Raw genomic sequence first — 10,986 nt, forward strand, 5'->3', positions numbered from 1 at the left:
CTCTCTCTCTCTCTCTCTCTCTCTCTCTGTGCCCCTTTTTCTTTGTTAGAATATTAAGCTCCCGCTACTTTTCGGTTAGTCTATCTTTATGTATGTGACCGACATTAGCTGGATACAGTTGTATATGTATGTGACATTCAATAAGTCTGTGTAGTTAGTGACTCAATCACAATTAGTCTTTGTTAGTCATACCTATGTGTGTAAGTCTCTTTCAGTTAGTACAATGGAAGAATAATGAAAGAAGAATAACAATGAGCTAAGGCTCATCTTCCACTCCACTCTGTCTCTCTCCCTCTCTTCCAACATTCTTCTCCTCCCCTTTCTCCTAAATTTTCTTTTTTTCTTCTCTCCCCCTCTCTCTTTTAAAATTTATTTTCTCTCTCTTCCTCCCCTCTCCTTCTTCTCTCTCCCCCCAAAAAATGCTTAAATTTAAAAAGACTTTTCTCTTTCCTCATTTTTCCATCTCTCTTCTTCTCTTCCTCTTTTTTCTTCTCTCTCTCTCTATGCTTTTCTTCTCTCTTCCCCCTCTCTCATCTCTTTTACTTCTCTCTCTCTCTCCCTCTCCTCTTTTTCATTTTTTTTCTTCTTTCTATCTCTTCATTCTCTCTTTAATTTTTTTAAAAAACTTTTGAATTTTATATTTTCTCATTATACTTCTCTCTCTATGTTTAAATTCTCTATTATTCCTATTCTTCTTCTTCTTCTTCTTCTTCTTCTCTCTCTCTCTCTCTCTCTCTCTCTCCCCTTTTCTTCTCTTTGTCTCTCCCCTCTCTTTTCCTTTTTTATTTTCGTCTCTCTTAAATGTTATATTTTCTCTCTCTATAATTTTCTCTTTCTTTGTTTCTTCTTTCTCTTCCCCTCTTCTTTCTTTTTTGCTCTCCCCTCTCCTCTCTTTTCATTTTTTCTTTTTCTCTCTCCCTTAACTTTTATATTTTCTCTCTCTTTGTTTTCCCTCTCTCTTTTTTATTTTTTGCTCTCTTTGTATCTCTCTCTCTCTCCACACACACACACACACACACACACACACACACACACACATATATATATATACACTTTTCTTCTCTCTTTCTCTTTTAAGTTTTTTTTCTCGCTCTCTTTTCTCTCTATATATTTTTTCTTCTCTCTATTTTTCTCTTTCCTATTTTTGCCTTTCTCTCCCCCTATTTTCTCTCTTTTTCGAATTATGTATTTTCCCTCTGTCTCTCTCTAAGTCAAAAACTATATAAAAAAAGGTTTGATTTAAAAAAGACAATTCTCTTTCCTCTTTTCCCCCCTCTCCGTATTTTTCTCATTCTTATTCTTTCTCTCTCTCTCTCTCTCAAAGTGTGTGAAAAACTGTCCAAAAAACTTTAAATAAATTTTAAAAAAAATTAATTAAAAAGTTTAAATTAGAGAGAGAGAGAGAGAGAGAGAGAGAGAGAGAGAGAGAGAGAGAGAGAGAGAGAGAGAGAGATTTGATTTAAAAAGAAGTTTGTAATTAAAGAAGAGGAAAAAGAGAGAGAGAGAGAGAAAATCTAAGGCCCACACATGAGAGAGAGAGGGGAGGGAGAAAAAATTAATTAAAAATGGAAGGGGAAGAGAAAGGGAGAGATTATAAGTGAGAGAGAGGGGAGGGGGTTTTAGTTTGAGAGAGAGAGAGAAAGAGAGAGCCTAGGGCCTACAATGAGAGAGAAAAGGGGGGGGAAGGGAGAGGGCTTTAATTAAAAAGGGGAGGGAAGAGAAAATGAGAGATTACACTCATGAGAGAGGGTAAGGGAAGGGGTTTTAATTAGAAAAAGGGAGAATTTAAAAAAAGAGGTAGGTTAGGAAATCCTCCGGGGAGATTCGGGGCTTCCCAAACCTACAACCAAAATAATATAGTAATAAGATAAGATTGTTTATTTGCAATGTATTCTTTGTAAAATGTTTTGTAACATTTAAATAATACATTTCATTGACATTTGTACCCTTTGAGTGCATGTAGTGTGTCATTGAGGAAATATTTTGGTGAGTAAAGGGAAGGAATCACACATTTGCTCATTAAAATCTTTACTATTAGTTTTAACGAGAGGTGGGAGGCGGGTGCCACGTGGTAGCCCCCACCTCCCCCACAAAAAAAAAAGAGAACGCAGGGATGGGTACCATGCGTCCAGCACCCGTTCCCGCCCGCAAAAATCGCACCTGCCCCGGGCTGAGTCTAGGCATGGAGTGCCTAGTGTAAATTGAACAACGTATAGCCTCGTGAACTTCGAAACCATGCCAACAACGCAAAATGCAATAACAAACAGCTCATTTCACGCAGCCTTGTGAACTTTGCGATGTTACCAAGCGTGAGCCGGACAATAGCCGCGTTGGCGTAGCCAGCTAGTTAGAATGTAGCCTATTGTGCGTCAAAATATTCAAAATGTGCTTCGAAGATCGATTTTTCGAACTCAAATTAAGCACCTGTTGCTGCCCACGACTAGCCCTTCTTCTCTTCTCTGTCTGTCTCTCTCTCTCTCTCTCTCTCTCTCTCTCTACTGTTTTGATTCGCTCTATTTGCCGGGTGAGAATAGACAGAGACAGAAGAGGCCCAGTTGCATGGACACCATGTCTCGTCGTCCTGCCATGTCCCTCTCCTGGCTGCTGCCCCTCACGTTCCTCTCTGCTCTGCTCGCTTTCCTTCTTCTCTCTCCTCTCCTACCCACCCCTTCCTCTTGTCCGCCAATGCCCCCTGTCAAAAATCCACCGAGTAGACTCGATTTCCCACCTGGATTTGTGTTCGGCACAGCCTCTTCAGCTTTCCAGGTACGATCTGATCCACAGAGAGAGAGAGAGAGAGAGAGAGAGAGAGAGAGAGAGAGAGAGAGAGAGAGAGAGAGAGAGATCTGTTATTAGACAAAGGGAATAATAGTATGCTATGAAGTTGAGCCTCATCTTCTTAGGAGGCATTTGTCAAGGAAGCACAATGTCTGCGTACTTTCTTAGAGATCGAGAGCAATGCAGCATCGTGAAGCGAGTTCACATGGCTAATGTAGCAGGGGTAGGAAATGCAGAAGTTCATGTAGTAACATTCATGACAGGTCGAGCTTTTGGCTAAATCTACAAGAATACTACGTTTTTGTTTTCAAGGACTTTGAGGACAAGCACTATCTCTGCCCTGTTGAACATTCCAAAATCGATCCATCGCATTTTATTCTGTCATGCATGTTGGAACTTGAAAATGATTTTGAAGAAATTTTCTTAAATTGCCCTTGGCTTTGTTATTGATCAGTATGAAGGAGCGACTAATACAGATGGAAGAGGACCCAGTATTTGGGATTCATTTTCAAAGACAGAAGGTGTTCTTGTGCTTATAGTGTTTCATGGATTTCCCAAGTGCAATTGCCAAAGATGATGGAATATTGGAATGTTCAGGTGAACTTATATACTCTGCTGCATATAGGAAACATCCTTGGCGGGACAAATGCAGATAGGACCTGTGATCAATACCATCGATATAAGGTAAATATGAGACCCAATTGGGACATTGTTGCTCCTGATGATTAATTTCCTTACTTCCTCATTTGCACTTATGCATGAGCATGTTCATGGAAAATGAACTAATCAAGCAATATTTGAAGGTTTGTGGTTAGGTGGAACACCATAGCGTGTTCTAAAAAGATTCATGTGGACTGTTGTTTATGTAGCAGTTAGAACTTAATGTGAAAATTGATCATTTATTTCTGCCTGTTTGTGGAACTTTAGCTGACTGGCTTAGTGACAGAGTATTTCTGTACGTTTGCCTGCAAATTGTGGACTTTGATTGATGCTACGTAAAAAAAAAAAGGCTTTTGTATGGTAAGATAAGTGATTGGTGTGGAAATGCAAGGCTTGCATTGCTTTCACTTTTACTTTCTTTACTGGATATTGCTCTGAGACTCTGAGTTTTAGTGCAAAGCAACGATCCTCTGTAAATCTCATTTCAATCTAGCACTGAGACCGAAATTCAGGTTGTGTGGTGAGGTGGCCAGAAACACTTAAAAATGGATTTTTGTTCTAGTTTTCTTTGGGACAAGCATGCCATGGAGAATATTTTCAATCTTTGGGAAGCCATTCCTGCTGCCAGCTTAAGCAAAGGACTTTATAGTGGGAGAATGCTTTTAGCGTTTGATTCTTGGCACTTGTGGACTGCCGCTTCAGCTTATTTTGTTCAATGTGCAAAGATATCCACTTGCTTTGCTTCTTAGTTTTCCTCTTTATGTTGCAAAGTAGAGTGTCTTGTCAAATTAACTTGTCTAATCGGCATCGTGGCCTTCATTTACCATTTTAAACATGTGAGGAGTGCTTGGATTTGGAGTTTACAAATTTGCATACCTTTGTAATCTAAGCTTCTTAATAATCATTAGTTTTGCACCACTTTTCTTTCTTCTAGGTTCCTCGATCTTGTCATTAGTCCCATGTTGAAGCTTGAAGCATTAGATGTATACTAGCTTGGCTTTGATATGTACCTACATCCTAATAAAACAACACATGATTGCTTTGTCAAATTTACTGTAAACCTGTAGTGGAGCATTGACCATTACTTGGGAAAAGCTAAAGGAAGCTGTACGTGGGCGATACCTCCCACTAGCCTATCGCACAGTGAAAATGAATGAATTCTTTAGCTTGAAGCAATTTGGATTAACCTTGGAGGCTACTATTCTAGATTTACGTCCCTTTTGAAGTATGCCCTACCCATGGATATCGCCTAGCAAGTGTCAAAGTTTTGTCACGGGTTGAATCCTCCACTAGATACTCTTCTCAAACCAATGTGCTCCTCCAACTTACAAGACATTAATTCGAGCAAGGCCCATCATACAAAAACTTCAATCAACATCCAAGAGTAGCAGATTTTGGGAACAAGTTCTCCATACAAAGGGCTTGGAGGATATACCTTTTTTTCCAAAAGAAAGGAAATATGATTATAACACCTCAAGAAAGATCTCGGAGGTAAAATAGAAAATATAAAGTAAGCTCTATAAAGGACTATTAACTACATCATAAATACAATGGCTAGATAAATTACCAATTAGGTGGGTTGTAATGCTAAATTATGTGACTCAAAAAGGAAAAAGGTTTTCAAGTCCTATGTGTATAAAAGTATCTCTTCTTGAGTCCTTCTCCTTCTCATATGCTTAGAGTCACCTTGCAATCTCTCCTATCTTTGAGGGAGAGTGAATATGATTAGTTCGACAATAATTACACCCCTTAGGTTTGTTGTTTGTATCCTTTGAAGGGTTGGAAGAGGATGAACCAGCATGGAAGGCTATCTTTGGTGGAAAAGGAGTGGAAGAAGAAGGATGACTGACATGAGAGTTGGTTGATTTTTTACTAGAAGCCTTGTTTTTTACCTTTGGTTTGGGTTTTTCATGATAATGGGTGGAAAAGGCTTGTTTGGTCTCCATGGTACATTGCAATTGAGCTAGCTTTGTTCTTTTTGTATCAAAAGAGACACAATCTCATCGAAACTATAGTAACTTGGTTACCCATAGTTACCAACCGCATGGTGGTAGCAAAATCTTCATGTGACTTTGGTAGACCATTAAGACTGATAAAAACAAGTTGATTTATTTGGGACCTCTTTTATCAATATTTAATAGTTGTTTTTTAAGATCTTTGATCCTAGTGAGATAGGCATCCATATCACCTTTTCCTTCCATGAGAACATCTTCTAGTTGCTTATATAGGTAAGCAATACGAACTTCATTGTGCACTTGATATAATGATGCAAGCTTATCCCATACTTCCTTGGTTGTCTTGCATGGTCGAATGCGTGGAATGATGGCTCTCTTCTTGGAATAAACAATTAGGGCACGTGCTTGGGCATCATGGCTATCCCATCAAATCTAATCTTAATTGGGAGGCATTGTAGAAGAGGAAGATGATTCGGCATCATGAGAGCCACCTCTCGATGTGGAGACAGGAGGTGGTGCTAGTGTTGGAGAATAGGAATCCACTATGACAAGAGTACAATGGTTGAGTGTTGACTCACACACTCTATAAGTTCCCTCTCTCCACATTGAGTATTTGCAAGTACATAAATGGATAATGGATTGTGGCTACACTCCCTCCTTTTATAGAAAAAAATAAAGGAGTTGTCCTACCACAAAATAGGTTGGCCAATTACCAAATAAAGAATAAGAGAGTGTCCATAAATTAGGCAGTGGGTGCTCGTGAACCTATGATATGATCACTTCTAACATGACCTTGCTAGTGCTAAAGGAGCAATGTGTGGAGAGAGAGAGAGAGAGAGAGAGAGAGAGAGAGAGAGAGAGAGAGAGAGATGCTATCCATGGCCACTTCATTGTTGAACCATATCCATCTTTTTCATTTTCTGTGTTGGATTGGTCTTTGGTATATTTGGTAGATATGCAATGGATTTATTTATTTTATAATTTGTCCTCACATATCCGTGGCCATGTGGGCCATGTTCGAGGATTGATATTGTGGCAAGTTAGTTCCATGGTTTTTGTTGGTGTGATGCTCAGAGAGGTGACTGCTCTAGGGATGGATATTGTTGGCACCACCTTGATTTTGCTGCTTTGTGATCCCCTTCTTCTATTCTTGTATCCATGTGTTTTTTGTAACCTTTTGGCTCCATGTGTTGTTTTCTGTGTGTCTTTGAGTGTGCTTAGTTGGCCAGAAGGCCCTTTGTAAATATTTCAATTCATTAATTCAAACTCCTCACGGACGGAGAGAGAGAGAGAGAGAGAGAGAGAGAGAGAGAGAGAGAGAGAGAGAGAGAGAGCACAAACTTGAATGGGGCTTTTTTTTATAGCAGATGTGATATGCTTGATTCCTGTAGGATGACATTAAGCTCATGTCCAAGTTGGGATTTGATGCATACAGATTTTCAATATCCTGGTCACGTCTATTCCCGGGTGAGTGGACTTATGCTTTAGAGGAGGTGGAATGCATAGTACCTTGCATTTGCAGCCTGTGAATTGAAATTTGTTTGGCGGTGGCTAAAGGAAAAATGAAAGCATGTATTTGAATGTGCCTGCTTGTAAGTTCAGTATTTCCTCTGAAAACTTGCAGTTGTCCGGGTGTACTTAAACCAATGAACATGTGTTATATGGCGAATGTGGTTGCATTATTTTACAGTATCAGGCTTGTGTATGCAAGTTTCTGTTGAAGTATGCTGGAGCTTGTAAGTCAGTGCATACATATGACTGCAAACCAAATTTCTGTGGGTTGCTTTGGCTGAATTGTTAACTGAGGGCTTTATAAAAGGTGGTCAATAGCTTTGGTCAGCGATTCATGCTTGCACTTGGATGCATTCTAACATCAATGGATTACTACAGATGGCAGAGGAAAGGTGAACAAACTTGGTGTTGAATATTATAACCATCTTATCAACTCATTATTGGAAGCAGGTGAGGTGCATCCTTGATCCTTAACTTTGTTCATGATTGAGGAGTTCAAACTTTGATGTATGTGTTTGCAATTGACAATAAAGAGATTGATCCTGACAGCTGTGTTAAGTGGTTGTTAGGAATCAAGCCTTATGCAACTTTGTATCATTGGGACCTCCCGCTGAATTTACATACTACATACGGAGGCTGGCTCAGTCACCTGATTATGTTAGTCCCTCTTTACTTTTAGCGTATTTCTGTTTTTTCCTACACAGGAGCTTACTTTTATGCACAATATGATACAAATGTTAAGATTCAGTTACAGAAAATCAACTGATCCTTGTCCTTTTGTCTGTGCAGAGAGGATTTTGTTGCCTATGCAGACACTTGCTTTCACTTGTTTGGTGATCGAGTGAAACACTGGATAACATTTAATGAACCAAACATCTTCATTCAGATGGGCTATGATATAGGACTGTTCGCACCTCGAAGGTGCTCCTCTTGGATCAAAGACTGTAGTGATGGCAACTCTGCTACTGAACCTTATGTTGCAGCTCACAATGTTCTGCTTTCTCATGCTGCTGCTGTGGATGTCTACAACAGGAAATATCGGGTCTGTTTATTTAAAATGCAATTTTGAAGCAAGCACATTGGACGTCGTGCTGCTATATGTTAGTTTCTGTTCATGTTATAATTATAGCTGGTCTAAACCAAAAATCTCTTTCTTTTGGCAGGAGGAGCAGATGGGATCTCTAGGTTTGTCAATCAGCGTTAACTGGTATGTACCATTGACAAACTCAACTGAAGATGCTGAGGCAGCAAGGAGGATTCTTGAGTTTCAACTTGGCTGGTGAGCCAATAGTATAGTTTAGGTGAGCTTGGTTTTCAATCAAGAATATGCTTGATTTATTCTTTCTGGTTATACAGGTTCTTAGATCCCATAACACATGGAGACTACCCAAGAGTTATTCGGCAGCTTGTTGGAGACCGACTTCCCTACTTCACAAAGGAGCAACAGAAAATGTTGAGGGGTTCTCACGATTTTGTTGGGATCAATCATTACACAACCACCTACACGGCTGCTATTAACTGTACATGGAATGTATCTCAGACAGACTACTTTCGAGATAGTTTAACCAGTTTAACATGTAAGTATCAGCTGTATAGCATGAAAAAGCAACACCTAACAGGCAGAAAAGATTTCAACATTCTGGCATCTACCTTTCAAGTTATAGCTTGAATTTGCATAATTTCGAGCTAATATGTATATGCCTTCTATATATTCTGGCTTTTGACTGCAGCTGAGCGTGATGGTGTCCCAATTGGACCAAGGGTATTGATCTCTTGGCTTTTGGCCATGCTGAATCAGTTTTCGATTGTACAATTTATTGGATTTTCAACCTCCTCATTACAAAAACGTGAGACCTCATATGCATGTTGTCTAATGCAGGCAGCATCAGAGTGGCTATATATTGTTCCATCAGGCATTTACCATGTTGTCAGATATGTCCATCAAAAGTATAGTATGCCTATTGTGATAACTGAAAATGGTAGGGTGAGGTGCCTCATTATCAATGCCACCATCAACATTCTGCTTCACGATTGTAAATTATTAAATGGCCATTGTACTTCTGTAGGTATGGATGATGCTGACAATGGATCATTGCCTCTGGAGGAAGCACTGCAAGATCATAAACGCATCCAATTTCACAGTGACTATCTTTTTCACCTTGCATCAGCTGTCAGGTATAGTGCCAGTTCTGCAGCAGTTAGTCTGCCTGGCTGACATCTCAGCACATGGTTCACAGTTTTGTTATTTAAGGTCTGGACACTGGTGATGGCATGGTAGTTTTTGCGTATGCATGGAATAGATCATTGGAATGGACTGACCGTGTCTTTGACTAGCAATTTGATTTAGCTGTGAAGCAATGCATGACAATGGTAGAGTGGAGAGATTTCTGGGGGACTAGCGATATTCAAGCAATCTGTAGCAAAATTTGATGTTATGATTCTGTGTAGGGAAGGAGCTAATGTTCAGGGCTATTTCGCATGGTCGCTTCTAGACAATTTTGAGTGGGTTTATGGCTATACCCTACGGTTTGGTCTTTTCTATGTTGATTACACCACATTGAAGAGGTACCCTAAAGCCTCAGCAAAGTGGTTTGCGAATTTTCTAGCTCCAAGGAGCTTGCAGCATACGAAGTGGTGGCCCCCTATGTGTACGACAAAGACAAAAGACAATGATATGATGGGAGGGCAAACAAACAGCTTCTCATGAGCAGGGTCCATGGAGGTTCAACCTGCTAGAAGTTCTGTTCACTTAATCTTGTTAACATTGATTGTACTGCTTTTTTATCCAGAAAGGTGAGCAAGCGAGCAGCTCGTGTCCTTCATTAGTTTTGAATCACTGGTCTGACTCCTTGTTTTTCCCAATATATTGAGCTTCATGTATATTATTTTCCAGTCCTGTTAAATTCAGTACTGTGAAAAACATTTGAATTGAATTTATGTTTTTTATTCAGAATCCTGGAGTACATGGGGTCATATATTTATCCAATCCATCAAACAGGCGCTACATCTGCTTTACCAGTTTTTGATGTAGACTGTCTCTTCCTGTGGAGATGGATTAATTGCTTTTTGATCCGTTAAGGCAGAACATAGGCACGGGATGGCCAGTGTCTTTAAGGCCGATAGAGTAGTCTTTCAATGCTTATATGACAATCATTGGTTGGTTGTGGTACGCATCAACCTTTTGAAGCTTTTTGGTCCTTTTGTGAATTCCTGCGTAATTTCTTATATGTTCTTCACCTGCCATATGGCAGTGACATAAAAGCAGATGTGACATTTGATCTAATGTATGAAATTCACTGTCTTTCTTTTCCTGCTACTGTAATGTCTTGCATCACTCTGCATAAAGTCTTCATCTCTCTCGATCTGTAACAGTTTTTAAGTACTCGAAACATGTTTTGTGCATTATTTCACCTTGCAACCTTACAAAATTTGTGAATGTAAAGTTATGGGTCACAACCACCAGAAAGGATGTGAAATGTACTTGAATCATAGCAGCAAGGAGGGTGAGTGGAGGGAGGCTGTGAAATTTGAGGATGTTTCAAAAGTTTCAACTTGCTCAACGGCTAAGGCTACTTCTCATAGAGGCTTAGAACTTTCAGGAGAGACATTAGAGGGTCTATCAAAATTACTAGTGTTAGCCTCTAGACATAATGACAACATTGATGGAGCTCTAATCATTTCAAGAGTTTGAACTCAACAGCTCAATCTACATCTTGTATAGCTAGCTTGTACTCAGCTTTGAGATCCTATGTCTCATCCGCTTCATTCCGAAGAAATGAAAGAAAGCAAGCACCAATCCTATGTCTACCATTGTTGTTCGAATGGAGAAGATGGCCTTAGGATCCAAGTAGTGCGCCCTTGAAGCCACCACCACTCTTTGATCCACAAGTCATCACTTCATGCCTTGAGGATGATAATAGAGAAGTACAAGAGGATGGAAATGGGTCTCACAATATGTTGGCTTGCTCGTTCTCTTAACCTCCCACCATCTCAAGGTATTGAAGCAAGGAGGAAAGAAGAAAAGGAAGTGATACAAGAGGATACAACCTCTCTTGCTAGGCCATCCCCCCTTTTGTGTCTC

The 10,986-nt window shown here is 39.8% G+C and overlaps 1 protein-coding gene across 2 annotated transcripts; it reads left to right on the top strand.

Annotated features, from left to right (window-relative positions):
* Nucleotides 1-2,269: 2,269 nt before the first annotated feature.
* On the top strand, nt 2,270-10,214 carry LOC148037009 (beta-glucosidase 34-like). 2 transcript variants are annotated; one of them, XR_015690546.1, is made up of 14 exons: nt 2,270-2,766; nt 3,233-3,299; nt 3,404-3,462; nt 6,785-6,860; nt 7,284-7,355; nt 7,475-7,562; nt 7,695-7,947; nt 8,069-8,184; nt 8,262-8,482; nt 8,636-8,667; nt 8,785-8,884; nt 8,972-9,080; nt 9,354-9,698; nt 9,857-10,214. XR_015690546.1 is itself a non-coding variant. In XM_087675947.1 (13 exons), exons 1-13 carry the CDS (start codon nt 2,560-2,562, stop codon nt 9,610-9,612), a joined length of 1,659 nt encoding a protein of 552 aa, XP_087532073.1. In that variant the 5' UTR covers nt 2,270-2,559; the 3' UTR covers nt 9,613-9,850. The 2 variants fall into 2 exon arrangements, 1 of the variants encoding a protein (XP_087532073.1); XM_087675947.1 differs by lacking the exon at nt 9,857-10,214 and having other exon boundaries at nt 9,354-9,850.
* Nucleotides 10,215-10,986: the final 772 nt, after the last annotated feature.

The sequence above is a fragment of the Lygodium microphyllum genome, chromosome 4, assembly GCF_053477565.2.
Source record: "Lygodium microphyllum isolate KBCC chromosome 4, Lygodium_microphyllum_v1.1.10, whole genome shotgun sequence".
Lineage (NCBI taxonomy): Eukaryota > Viridiplantae > Streptophyta > Polypodiopsida > Schizaeales > Lygodiaceae > Lygodium > Lygodium microphyllum.

Bases quoted from the DNA above. Each gene is read 5' to 3' on its own strand.
- LOC148037009 (XM_087675947.1), top strand. From the start codon at position 2,560: ATGGACACCATGTCTCGTCGTCCTGCCATGTCCCTCTCCTGGCTGCTG. The intron at 3,463-6,784 runs GTAAATATGAGA...TGATTCCTGTAG, and splicing joins ATCAATACCATCGATATAAG to GATGACATTAAGCTCATGTC. The intron at 9,081-9,353 runs GTATAGTGCCAG...GATTCTGTGTAG, and splicing joins CACCTTGCATCAGCTGTCAG to GGAAGGAGCTAATGTTCAGG.